General features: G+C 37.7%; 1 protein-coding gene across 1 annotated transcript in view; it reads left to right on the top strand.

Moving 5' to 3' along the window:
• The window catches only part of LOC149782723 (CD109 antigen-like), a 264,351-nt gene that overhangs the window by 159,262 nt on the left and 89,922 nt on the right, over nt 1–15,167 (top strand). Inside the window, exons 19-20 of the mRNA XM_089934226.1 lie at nt 4,570–4,858; nt 14,594–14,711. Coding sequence (XP_089790352.1) covers nt 4,570–4,858; nt 14,594–14,711 — 407 coding nt within the window. The remainder of the gene's footprint in view (nt 1–4,569; nt 4,859–14,593; nt 14,712–15,167) is intronic.

Genomic DNA, 15,167 nt, shown 5'->3' on the forward strand with positions numbered 1-15,167 from the left:
AGCCGTGCATTTGTGAGAGAGGAATTGGAATTAGCTGCAGCAAATACGGAAATGGCGCCAGGATTTACGATGGCATCTAACCAGTATCAATAGTAAGTTGACTCGCAATAGCACGATGTCCACTCTGGTAGGGGGTTATTCCCTTGTGGAGTATATATCGCTTGGTGTCGAGCGGGAACAATCCTAACTTGGTGCATCGGTATACACCCAAGCGATGTTTCTTGGATCGGATTATAGTTGCCGTGTGTGTGGACTCACGACGGTCTAAAGACACTCAGGTACAATTCGTGTTTGAGATCATTTTGCACAATCACCTTCGGAACACCTTTGGCCTTTGTAATATTTTGTTTTGCCCAAGCATAAACGAATACATTTTAGGTTGCCGCCCCACATGCTCTTCGATTAGTGTTCTCGGGTATTCGTCTTTGAACATACCAACCACCTTTCTATTTCCGTTACGACACAACAGATGCTCTTTCGAATACTCGTGGGTATCAAATTCGTTGACTAAACCTGGATGTACTATGTCCGGGTATACATCATTGGTGGTGATATGCATCCGTGCCAGTGTCGGTGCACAGCGTCTTGACCCGATCCTGAAAAAACATTTTGATCTTGAAGTAAAATTCGTACATGAGCAGCTTCGGCAAGTCTAACACGGACGAACTCACATACATAGGATTTGTCAGCTGAAGTTTTGATTTTTTTATACTGCAAACTGCATTATGTCCACCATAAAAAATTTCTGCACTCAAAGGCTGGGTCTGCAATGAGAGTTGAAAGTTTCTCTTCCTCACTATCAGGAACAAGATCGACGCTGATTAATTTGCGCAGATTCTCTATGGTTTTCCCAAACACGGCTATATTCATGAGCTTGACAATGTCCTTTTTCAAATTCGTTGCTGGTCTTTGTGCGTAGTTCTGTATTCATCTGAATGTAGGAGCTATTCAAGCTTGCTGACGACATCCAAGCATTCAGTGAATCATGGTTAAACGCACACCCAATCGCAAGTACAACTGCATATTTCGCAGGTGCAATAAATACTTGTGTTTGGTCCTAAGGCTAGGTACCAGGTTTGTGCAATCATTGTATTTGCGTCCTCAGTCATCAATGATCGAGCACTGATACGGGTACAACCATATGATGGGCACCGGCAATGCTTCTGGGACCAGCGGGTAAATTTTGCTTACCTCGTGTAAATGCACAGGATACTCCAAGATCAACTACAGAGAAGTATCCATGGTCACTGTTGATGATGTGATCATTCACGTGTTTTTTGTAAATCAATGTGCGCAGAATCGAGCCACTGAAATCCACCAAGTGCTTGTATCATGGTCAGTCGTAAGTGTTATTGGCGTCTATATACATGATGTAACTGCTGCGAAGAATGGGATCGTATTCATCCATATTTGAGTTGTTAGCACAGCGGTATCTATGACTTGACATAGATATTCCGCCACGAAGTGATCGCTCGATAAACAGACACAGATCAAAGTCAGGGAAAAATTCCAACTTGGCTTTGATTTTGAGCAACAATGCATCACATCCCATATCCGGTGATGAGACGTAATGCGCGAGCTCGAGCTTGTACACGTGCATGGCAGTGTCACGAAGTTATCAAACACATCGGTGAACTATAACATATCGGTACGTAGATACAGATCGTGATAGTCACCAAGGGTTTTGCATTCGAATTCACACTAAACGTTCTTTGCATGTTTTTATTCTTCTTCTGAAATACCTTCAGGTGACAACGATGAGTAAAACGCTGCGATCGGTGGCAAATGAGTGTAAGCAAATTTGTTTCAGTACTCATCTAAATAGGCACCCTTCCTCTTTATCAAATCCATATTGTTTAGACAGATTCGATGAGTGATTTCAAACTTTTTCTCGATTAGATTGTTCGCAAACTTGTCCTAGGGCAAATTAATAGACTGTGTAGAATCGATAAACTGCATTTGTCCCAGCCGGAACGTCATGTATTTTACCATGTTGTTGCAGATCACTCCTAACGGTGATTCTGATTCCGTGGCTACTGGTTGCATTATTAAGTGTCCATCGTGCCCGCGCAGTGATGCAGAGCCATACAAATATGGTTTTGTTGTGTTAAATTATCAACTGCAAATTCTACGCGCTGTGTGCGGCACATCTGTAAGCACCAGTGATGTGACAGTGATCACAAACGTTGGAACCAGGACTTTTAGTTTGATCGTTAGACAGGCTTTGCTTTTTATCGGAGGAAGGATGTTGCTCTTTGTCAATGAAAGGTTTTTCACAAATTAAGCAGTGAGTAGCTGCGTAGGTCTCACAAATGTTATCATCAGTCATAATTTTGCGTGCGGATAAATAGGACTGTTGCCTAATCCATTTTGCCATAACTTCGATGGATCTAAGAAATACATCAACTGTGTTAAAAGAGCTAGTGCTCTGGTCACGATAATGAACTGGTTGCTCTGTTTTGCCATCACATCGTACCACTACATAACAGAATCGGCGTAGTGGTTGCTCAGCGACATGTACTGTTCGATTGATATCAGGCGCATTTGTATCTGTGTTAGCAGAGCTGGATGTATTTGCCTCTGTGAAAGTAAAGCTTTCTACTGAAACATTCAGGCATTCAAAATCCGCGTAGATGATATACGGGACTTTGATTTTTTGTTGTACTGTAGCAAGTTTGACTGTGTCTTTATCATGCTTAGGTATTATTGTGCGCTGTTATTTTTCACTGATACCACCGCAGTAAAGTCATGACTGGTGAGCAATTCTTGGTTGTTGAATACGTGCATCCAACGACTGCACGGGAATTTTTAACCCTTGTGCTTGCTCTATCGGTTAAGAAATCGACAAATATCCTTTGTCCATACCTAGTGCAATGCCTATTATATTTCTTTAATTTCACTCAACATCAATAAGTCAATCAAAATTCGTTTGTGCTGACCATGCGGAGATAATGCCAACGGATAAAACACTTTATTAAACGTAAGCGGCAATACTTTTGTAACGAATGTCAAATTTCTTCATTATGGCTTTGGAAACCTACACAGGAAATGCGATGACACCGAAGTTGAGTTTACCCAGGTGTCGACGGTATTTTCGAGACAGGTCTTGGTGATCACTGATCGGATATAGTGACGACAAAAATGCATTTTGAAAACATCCACTGTCAACATTCTTTACATTTTTCATTAGCCTCGGTGGGACCAGTCTAGTTTTAAATCCACCCTTGTCATCACTAAGTGGCATAAGCAGATACTTGCTTAGAAAACGTCTTTTCGCTACGATTCGAAGCATCATATTTGTAAATACTCGTCGAACGTCTTTGCCCGATGTAATGCTGGGCGGGATAATGACCACGCAATTGTCCAACTCTCCACGCTTTTTAAATGTGAGTTCCTGGACTTGTCATTGTTGCTTGTTTGCACAAACCTTATCAGCTTCCTCAGTAGCAATAGCAGATGCGAAACGACGTTTTGGTTCATTCTCAGCACGAAGAAAATTTTGTTTAACCGAACATAATACCACAAGGATGCTAGCTTTTCTTACGCCTCTTGATATTCTGAGATTATCTTCATGTGCAAATTGTCTTAATTATTTTACCGCTATTTTATTTCTTGTTGCTGCTGCTGCTATGCCAACCGGTGGCCTGCCAACAAATTGAGAAATGTTGTCGATGGCATATTTTATTTTGGCGTTTTGTCAGGGTTACAAACGCAATCGCTTTAATTCTGTTTATTATTTCTTTTATTTCATTAGTTGTGGTGGTATCTGTTTGGAAGCAAGGGTGTTCGTAGTTTTGATTTATTTCTGCTCGCTTCATAGTACTCACGAACAGAACCACAAGGTTGACAAAACTGACTACCTGATTTGAATCCGATGGTACATTTCAGTCAGATTCTTGCCCCTAATCCCTCACGTAATATTTGCCTTCTACAATATTCATAATGACATCTTCTGCCACAGGGGTTCGTATTTTACAAGACAGGCAGCTTTGCACTTTTTGCATCCCAATGTCATGAGGCTTCTTATATAAGTCACCACAGCATTTCTTCATTACGATATTCACAACTCTACCCAACGCAACTATATATTCTTTCTGCAGTATCAAATTATCCAAGTACATATACCATACTATAACACATTGTAAAGAAATCAATACACTACAGAGATTGATATAAGTACATTCGTTTGCATGGGTCAGCAAGAAACGTTTACTTATCGCTACCTTACGCTTGTCTGAATAAGTACAATCTGTAGGATTTTTTCCTTTATACAATTACTGCAGACTACAGCAAATAATATAAAAGGGCAGTGTTTGTCTCAAAGGCCTTTTTGCCGACAATTCCATCCTGACGAGACAATACCCACCATGTCTGAATCACATGGTTGCTTGCATGTGTACGGGGTCAAAATTAAAAGTAAACAACAGAAAACGCTCACATAAGGGAAAAATTGTCATGGTGGGCGGAGACGAGGATGGGTGGAAAGGCCGCAAGGTGGGCCAGTGGGGCAAAGCCCCATTTCATATTACTTCTACATATGTTTACCACCTAATCAAATTTTTGCACTAGGTTTTATGCCAGCATCATTTGCTATGAACATGCAATCAGCAGGATTCCATGGAATGTCTCTTATGCTAGGAGGTATGATGCCCTATGGTGACGGTTATGCAGTGATGCCCACAATGGCCGCTGAAATGTTCAATACATTAATACCATCCAGTCCCAATCCATATCTCTTATCGACACCTGTCCCCGGAGATATCCCTGGAAAGATATTTGTAGAATCACAGCTGCAAGATGTTCGTCTCACAAGGACATATTTTCCAGAAACATTGCTTTGGACCAATATCACGTCCAAGTGAGTTTTGAAATTTATTATTTTGTTTTTCTTGTTTGTTTCATAAATTACTTCACTGTTTCTTTTTTATATGCACATTTCAAAGTAATAGTTAACATTTCATTTTATGTCTCATTAGGTCTTTAAGACAAGTATCCGTGTCAAGCATGTATCTTTGCTTATTTTGAGAAACAGAATAGCTTGAAACGAATAAAAACAAATATAAAAATAATGTGTGGTGTTTACGTCTGTGAATGAGAATGAGAAGGCAGTCATGATGGGTATTTCAGTACACGAATATTCTATATATTATATGTTGATATGTTCGAGTTTTTTCTTCCATAACTAATGAGATACCATTATTATTATCATTATTGCTGTTGTTGCAGTTATTATTATTATTATTATTATTATTATTATTATCAATCCTTCTCCATAAAACCATGTGAGCATATAGCTCCGCATCTGCGGAGTATCACCGATCAATATTTTCTTTAAACACCTTCTTCAGAAAGACAAAATCTGCCTGTGATAGTCGATTTGCTCCAGATTTCACGAAAATAACCAAGGCTTCAATTAATTTTATATTTGTACTAAAGGTGCCAATCTGTCATCACAATATTAAGGTCTTTACAAAAGAGAAATAAACCTTCAAACGACTTTTGCGTTCTTAAAACGGCCAAAGATTTCTCCAGTGTATTGAGCGTTTGTATGATGGGAAAGCCGGGAGATGACCTTTCATGTTCTGCAAAAGTGAGATCTCGAATACGGAAGTAGCAGTGAAACAGTTATCATTCTTCTCACAACGTTTTACAATTCTGATAATGTGATATGTCCCATTAGTAAGACGTTGTGGATTTTAATTATTCTCATGTAGAGATATATGATAAACTGTTCATAGATGATGTCAGATATGTGTAAATAGCAAGTAGTGTCATTATAGGGCTTTTGTCTTTTCTCCTGATATCGGTCTCGGCTGTTTGTCACCCATAAATTTTGTATAGTTTAGCAAACGGATCATACTATATGCAAGCCCTGGCCCAATAATCCAGAAAAGTGAAGTGACCAACAAAGTCACCAGAGTCATGAATTAATCGTGACAAAAGTAATTTGCTAGCACTAACAGATACACTGGTTACTATCGATATAGCAACGATTCCGGCTGTCGTGCCTATATTAGTAATTGTGGTTGTGATTCCTGTCACACCAGGACCAATATTTGTTGCATGCCCACAAATATAATTTACAACCAAACATGAGTGTTTGTATTTCACGATGTACTCGATTCTCTTGGTGATTTTATATCGTAGCTGTTGCTCCGTTTCTGGTACTTTTGTACGTCGTTATCATTGTTGATGGTCCATCACAGTTATTCTATTAGTAATATAATGTCGTAGTACAATTGCTGGAAATGTAGACCCTATCCACACTCGTCAGGTCCAGATGCATAACGCGCACGTACTTCTAATCAATTACTTTTTTTACTGGCACAGCTGTAATACACTCACTATCTCGTTGCGAAACATTTAAATTTTCGGCGATTGTGTGTTCTGGTGGTGAAGCGCCCTTTTCATTTAAAAACATACAGCACTAAATGTTGTCTGGAACAAACGTTCTCGTCCTAGTCCAAAACTTTTTACACGGACAACTGCGTCCGTTTTAAATAACAGTCGAGACCTTCTTGTCTCAGCTGAGTTAACATCGGTGTAATATATTTGTTGGTGAACGTAATCTGGCGGAGTTCTCGCGAAATCCACTTCCTCGTTGTAGAAACAATCACTGAATGATCTTGAACCTAGTTGTGCCTTCAACGCTTGAGTGTTTTCACATGCTAATGCTATAACACCAAGCTGACCTCTACTTGGTATTGACTTATTAGGCTGGACCCAAATATCAATTTGTAGTTGACTCTTAACAGTATTATATTTCGGTGTATACAAGGGTCTGGTAACATTGTTTTCACGCAGATATACATCGATAAGTGGAACAAAACCACAATCACTGTTAGCACTCGCTTGATCTAACACTTCGTCGGAAAATTCTGCAACTGTATCACCGCGGTCAGAATCCATTACTCTTATGTAATAACAGATCTAATCTTACTCGCAATTGCCTATGACAGTTAAGTGTCTGACTGGATAGACGAGAAATGCTTCAATCTGAGTTTTATGTTTAGCTAACAATGAAACTGATCTTGCATATACGAAACATTTTGAATTACTGTTGTTGGGTTCACTATGTCTTATTACTGATTATATATCAATGATATCATTTGACTCCATCAACTATAATAACTTAATACATTAAAAAAATATGATCCGTTAAGATGTTAGAGTTAGGTTTATCAAAACCATTTACGTTATCTAAAACAATTTAACCATATATACTTTTATATTCGGTTGCATCCTCTCCTTCATTGGTCAGTATTAGGTATTCTGTAAACGAACGTACTACTTCTGGTGGTGATTGCATACTTATGATCTGTTTATCCACGCACTGTTTCATCCCGTCATTGGCAGAATCAACATACTCATTGACAAATGCAACAGACACCCCAGCGTCTCTGATACCACCGATTTCAGGCAGGTACTATGCAGCATAGTCTTTAAGCCTGACAACAATATCTTGAATGTCCATGTTAGATGTTCAAAGTTTACCAGTTTGATCTTGGAAATAAATCACAAGCTCATATTGGTTGACGTTATCAACATCACGACTGATACATGTAGTCACATCCGCTTTAATGGCATACCTGCTTAGATCCTTATCAGCACCACGTGGTCGTTCGATTGTGTAACGTCCATAATTATTAATAGACAATTTATATAATATTAAACGTATTTTAATGTGAAATCAGTGTGTTTTTGGTGTTGGACATGATGAAGCTTTGCTCCCTGTCACTGCATGCAACACTTCAACAACATGATCATTACATATAGGGACGTCGAACCGAGTTTGCAACTTCAGCGTCGAATAAAAGAAGTGGTTATCATCAACTGTCGTGGGTTAAATAATGAACAACTGCGTCGGTTGGTGCAAGTTCATATGAGACAAAGCTATTCCTGATGCAATTCCGACAACTCCTAACGTGGTCGCTTTTTCAGTCGCTGAAGCTTGCTGCTGCCAACAGCGCAAGGAATGGCAAATTCTACTAGGTCTTTTGTCATTTTATCAACACTAATCTGGATAATTTTAATGTCATTGAGGTGTTATTGTGATTGGCTGTATTAAGCTGACTGAGTTATGTTTGGGTGAACCCGACTGATACAATTCCGGTTAAAGTTTTGGAGAAAGTTTCAGTGTGACCCCATGATCGAATTTTTATTGCTGTTTTAATTTTTTCCATCTGAATTTTACTTCGTGATAGAATAACATTTTTAAAGATATAACAGGTTCAATTACACTATCAATTTCCCACAGACGTCTCAAGAACTCTAATTAGACCACCCGCATTCTCCAACAACAAAGTCTTGTTAGAAAGAATTACCGCTTGACATCGATAACTGTCGCCAGCATTACATACGCGTACATGCAAACATATGTTAACAACGGACTGTCTAAACAACTCCAGATGTTCCAATGAAAATTAATAAATTGGGAATAATATACGACAAATTTGTTGGGAAATCTGCAAGATAGTGTCAAGATTTTTATATTAACAGAGACTGTGATAAGCACGTGGTATCTCTGTAGTTAAGCCGAATTTCTTCCGAATGTTTATGATTAGCGTTTAATCATTATAAAGCCTAAATTGTCAAATATCGTTCTGGTATGGGTTTGTTCACCGTCTCGCGCTGTAAGTTGAAACGGCAGGAACATGTTTTGGTGCAGTAAGACCATGTTGGGTATTTATTTTCCTTGTAGATTGTCCTGTCATAACACTTGATGGGTATGCGTCTGTGGTCTGTGCAAGAAATAACAGCCTTGAAGCGGTCCTAAATAGCAAAACTACAACAAACTGGTTATGTAGACAGTGCAGAGCTTAGCACAGGCATCAACAATGTTTATATTTCTAATAAAACTCTACCAATAGGTACAAGATAAGCGTGCAAAATCGCATCATTAAAGTTGTTCTTATGAAACAAAGTAGCTGTGTGTTTGGAGCAAAAATGACTTTGCAAACATCTATGCAAATCCCAAATATTTGACTAAGGGGACTTAGACTCGAAAATCTCATTGATTCACCAGGAAGCTGTAATCGAGGCTACTGAACTCCAGAACCGCGTTGGCATTAGTGCTAGATATCATAGGGACACCATCAACATCCATACCAGCAGGTTTTAGATCCACAAAGGTATCCCGTGGAAGATGATGAAATGTATATATTATATGATCTGTATTGTCAGATGAGTCCTTGATTTATCATGGTTGGACCCGCATAATCATAATCATAAGCATAATCATCGCTGGATCTGGTGATTCAACAAATCATCGTGGCATGATCAAAGTTGTCAAGAATTGACGCGATTTACTTTTCATCGATGGAATATCGTGCACTGTCGAAAAACGCCATGATTCCTTCGTTAACAAAACCAATTATGTTATTGGCAGGGTAATCGGTAACACCAACATCATTCTGTACAAATTTCCAAGAAAGCCTCACATGAACGAGAAAACCTGGACGTGCCCAGCACATGTAATTCTATTTTTAGTTTATTGTGCTTCATAGCCGTGTGTGAATAATACAGCAGATCTCGTTTGCTTAGATTCACCAACACACGCGCTCCCATGCCTAATTAGGGATCCGATGTATCTTTGAACTGAACCTTTGTGAAACTTTATTTTCCACATTTACAGTATTGATTTTGTCTAATACCTTTGCGTGACGGCTTGCCTTCCAAATCCACCTCTCATTACTAAAATTGCAATCATATATTCTGTTATTTGTTGTTGATCAGCTTCTGAACCAGACAATCGTTGTTGCGCAGCTTCATTAATATTTTTGCCAGCAGCAGACAATATTGGTTCTGTTGATGATAATGAAACCGCTTTGGCTTTTGGTTTGACCGTTGATGATGCTCGAGTTACTAATCGTTGTAGTCGATCTCGAATCCATTGAACTGCTTGCAATTCCAGAGTTTTTTCAACTGGTTTAGCTACTGGTGCACAGCGTGAAGACAATCAAGCGAGTACATATTAGGTCGATCTCTGAAGTACAACTTGCATGTCTTGATTTACACGGGTAAAACAAATAGATGTTAACCGATTATTATGGCATGGAAGACAAAATCACATTGATCCACGTTTTGTGAATGCCCAAACAGTATATACCTTTAAACAGCAACACTTGAGGAAATTCCGCTTTCATAATTCCACTGATGGCGCAAGTACAGATAGTGACAGTAACCTATGTTTTTGCATTCGAAAGCCGACCAAACTTTGTTTTCGTGCGCATAGTCTTTGGTGGAAATACCTTGACGTTACAGCGACGAATAAAACGCTTTGATCGGTGGCAAATGAGTTTCAGTAAACGTGTCCCAATCACTCAAATACTCGTATGGATTCACACTTTTTTCTCGTTACTAGATCAGTGTTAGTGGCAGAATATCAACTAGTTATTTTGAAGTTTTCAACCGCAAGATTGCCGACTGACTTAAAGACCAGTTCAGAAACTACAATAAAACTGTAATTGTCGTAACCTAAACGTCACGTGTTTTTCCATGTTGTTTGAAATAACACATATTTGTGATTTTGATGCTAATGCTACTGTTTGTTTAGGTCACATCAAACCAACGCAGGTTATGACTCACTACCGGAATTTTTGTTGTATTGGTGCAAAATCGTAATTGTAAATTCCCTGCATTGTACCCAGTTCCACTATACATGTCAGTGATGTGAATGTGATCAAGAACTTCGGAACCGGAACTTTCAGTTCCATCGGTGGAAACAAACGTTCCTTTACAAATAAAGCAATGATTGGCTTGAGAAAGCTCAAATATCACTGTAACTTCGAGCGATTTAAGAGAAACCTTAACCTAGACGCGGCCACGATATAACGTTGATGTCTCAGTTTGCTCGTCACACCTAACTGCTTTATAGCAAAACCCGAATGAGGTTTGTTCATCAACTTGTGCTATATTTGTTTTATTTCACAGGTCCTAATCAGTCACTTCCAATTTGAGACAAAGTCAACGTAGATGATATACGGAACTTTCATCTTTCTTTGTGTGTAGTAAATCTGAGAATGTTTTGCGAGGTTGTGGCATCATTGTCCGCTGCAGGTTTTCATTGATCTCACGACAGTAAAAGCCATGGTCAGTGAGCAGTTTTTGGGTGTTAAATATATGTATGCAACGTCTGCATATAAACGTTTTACCCTTGTACTTACTGTGTCGCTTAAGTAACCGAGTAAGAATTTTATCCATACATCATGAGTTAAAAATTCAGAACCAATCATATCGCTCAGCATAACAAATCAATCTGGGTTCGTCCATGTTGTCCATGAGGGGATAGTTCAAACGGATATAAACAGTTATCACGAATGAACACATAAATAGCGATACTCGGATTATGTGTTTCAGATTTGTTCTATGTGGCCTTAGTAAGATGCAAGTGAAATTATATATTACAAAATTAAGTTCACCCAGGTGCTGCCGGTATTTTCGAGGCTGGTCTTGATTATTACTAGAATATTATAACGCTGACAAAATCTCCCATTCAAAACATTTTTTTGTCATAATTTTTATATTTATCACTGACCGTGGCGGAACATACTTGGTGTTGGTATGTAGCTCGATCCACGAAAAGGTTGGTATGGGAAATTAATTACTTCATTGATTTCATCACTGATAGCATTGGTGTCTTTGCAATTTAAAATTCTCCTAACATCTTTGAGAATCCACGGTGTAGTAGTTCTCAATCCATCCTTATCCGATGACTTTCGATTAAGTGACATAATAAAATGCGCGTCGAGGACAGTATGCGCATGAACTACAGCGTTTTAACACTGGTATAATTCCAGGAATCATAATTGATAGCAATTGTCGAGCGTCTTCGCATGGTTTGTATGCGTTTGGGATTATTGCCAGATGATTTTCTAATTCACCACTTCGCTTTTGAAATTTAAATTCAGGTGCTTGTTGTGTTTATGTTCACGAATATACAATATACTCAGCCGCTTCATTAGAATAGCAGGTTCAATAATACAACGACGGTTTTGTTTATCATCAAACACACCTAATACTACAATTATATCAGCTCTTTTTGTACCTTTTGTTATTCGTATATTACGCTCACATGCAAGTTCTTTCAGTTCTTGTACCCTTATAGTTTCATTAGCAACTGTTGAAGTATCAGCAAATTCATCAAGTCCAACAATGAGTTTCAATAATTCAAGTATATCAACTGTTTGCACACGGCGTGTTAATATATTCCATGCTGTCGTGCGATTTTGTTTTAGCTTATTCACAGTCAGCATGCTTACAACATGGAAGCTTTGATCGAATTGACAAGTCCGTCAATAGCTAGCTTAATATTTGTACTCAACCATGTTCAGAAACTGCAATCACTTCAATCTCAAATATTATTTCGCTTAATTCTGTGTCTGTTTCAACAGCGTTAGATGTTTGTGCAGTCACAGGTTGTTGTGTGATCACAGATGTTTGTGCAATCACATGTATTGGTGTACGTTTGTATGTGTCTGCCATTTTGTGCCAACCGAGATAAAATATTCTTGAGCAGCGAATGTAGATCTCATCACTGTATAAATATTTACCAAAAACATTTATCCAATTAACTTGCACTTGGAGATTTTTATTACTGCTAGAATATTCTCTCATATCATCAGGGGATTCACTCGTATTACTCGCTTCAGACGATGTTGGAGACTCGGCAAATGTAGTAGGTGGTTTAGATAACACCAGATACTTCATTTTTTCTTTTCATAAGACTGACCCAGGCTGCATCGTTGCTTTTTTAGGATAATTCCTAAAATAATTAATTAATCAATTTGTTTCCAATATGTGTTGTACAACATATGTAATATCTTTTGGGCCTCCTTGATAAACCTGTATGACAATTAAACGAAACAGTGATTTAAGCTTTCTGCTACATTTTCGTACACCAATTTTCTGATATATTGATTCCATTATTAGAAATTTCCATACATACTTACAAAATATTAAGAGCCTTGATCTGAAGATCTTTCTCCATTATATGTATTTCACGTTAATAATATCAGTACTGTCTTTACCATATTTAGTATAAAATATCCCCTGCCAGTACAAATTCTTTACTAAGGAAAATAATCTTTGTCACACTGTCTAGACACAGTGATGTAAAAAAAACCACAGTAACCCTGATTGCAGAAAAATATTTCCTGTAGCAGGGAATATGTTTTGTAGAATAGTTGTAATCAATAATTTAGGCCTGAATAAAATCTTAACCAGAGCAATTATCATAAAGAGCATCCGTGTCTGCCGTAATAGTGTCATAGGCGGTTTGCCGGTTACCGAGGTTACTGCGTCTATCTTTCATGACTCTGCTCATTTTCTTTAATCACTTCACCTTCTTAGATTATTAATCCACGGTTTGCATATAGTATGTGGTCTCTGTTGCTAAAATAAATGAAAATGATGGGGATATAGGGCAGTGAAAAGAAATTATATGTCAGTTCCCAAGCATATCATAATTTGTATGAAGTTACTTGCAAGGTAATGTAAGTGACTTACTTCTTTGAATGGTACACTATTTCTAGGTACAACCACATAAACGTTATGAAGTATGCGGAAGGATTTTTGATGTGATTAATCCTTTGACATATGTCAACAAGATGACAGAAGGCGCTAAGTTATCCAGAACTTTAAAGTTCATAAAACTAAAGATTTTCCACTACGAAAATAGCAAAATAGTTCGGTGATGTATATTCAAAGAACAGAAACGCTCATTCTGACATCAAAGTTTTGCTGTATTTACAAAATGTGCTATATGATAATGATCAATAAAAAGAAAAATTAAAATTGAAACCCGTCATATATGACACATAGCATCGGTACATCAAGAATGTTTTTATTAGAAAAACTGTTTATGATACTTCATGTGAAATAAAAGACGTAATTAAAAACAATGCAAAAATTTAACCTAACTTTACATAATTGATATCTGTAAATAATGTGAGTCAATTATCTTATAGCTGTCCGTAAAAGAGATATTGAAAAGATGAAATCCATCATCAAAGGTGCCTCATGCTAATGCTTGCTACTTTTTAAAAACAATTCATCAGAATATTCTACAATTTGGTATACAGCGTACGCTGGTTCATTATGAAATATGTCCACGCTTACTCATTGTAAAACTTCCATTTGACACCATCTGAGAAAAGCATTGGGATAATTCATATCAGTTATGACCAGAGCTTGTCTGATTTTTGTTCTTGATTTTGTTCTCATCAGAACTTTCATCTTTATGCCAATGATACCGAACTGCCATGAAATGAAATTGACAGCCTTAAAAATATATATTTTTAAAGACGGGTTTTAAATAAGTAAACCATTTACAAATATGAACCAAAATTATCTGTCAGCCTACAAGCGTAAAGACTTTCAAGGTTGATTCCTATGACATATGATCGCCTGGAAATAGTGCTGCTGTTACAAAAACTACTAATTGTATTGAGGTAATTCATTCTCCAATTAATTGGCTAGTACATTTCACTTTAAATCCAATATGAGGAATCCCCTGGCTACATGTGTCTCTTTTAAATATAATTGCTGTTGTTGTGTAGTTGCAGAAGAGTTTTATATCCATTGTATATTTCAGTGACCTTGGTGAAGCCAACGTTTCCGCTGTAGTTCCAGACACTATCACGTCCTGGGTTGCTAGTGCATTCTCCGTAAATAAGATTACTGGCTTAGGAGTAACGTTTGCACCAGCCAAGGTAAGAGCTCATTTTGCCTTTCATTTAAGCAATATATACTATGACTCGTATCCAAAATATAATAAAACGATCAACATTAAGAATTAGGCAGGACCTCATTCTTGATCCGAGTCGTAATAAGGTTGCTTACCATTCCATCCAAGAGACTTCAACTGTAGCTTTAGCTTAAAGAATTTTCCATTACCCACACTAAGATGAGCCTGACACATGCTTTTAAATGTCTCTTTAATATTGTACTGTGCTATTAAGAGTAGAGAGATGGGTTTATACATAAATTAGTTATTTTTGTATACATGTTACTGATCCAAATGTATATTTGCATTGCCAGTTTGATGAAAAACGTAACCTTCCTTTTTATTTTTGCAAGTTAGCTGCAGTGTTATTACAACCGATACAAAGTATGTATATAAACTGGTATCTGTTTTTAAATCTACACATAATTACGTAATCAGTTAA

Source organism: Sinohyriopsis cumingii, chromosome 15 (assembly GCF_028554795.1).
Source record: "Sinohyriopsis cumingii isolate HCF-2022 chromosome 15, ASM2855479v2, whole genome shotgun sequence".
In the NCBI taxonomy this organism is placed as follows: domain Eukaryota; kingdom Metazoa; phylum Mollusca; class Bivalvia; order Unionida; family Unionidae; genus Sinohyriopsis; species Sinohyriopsis cumingii.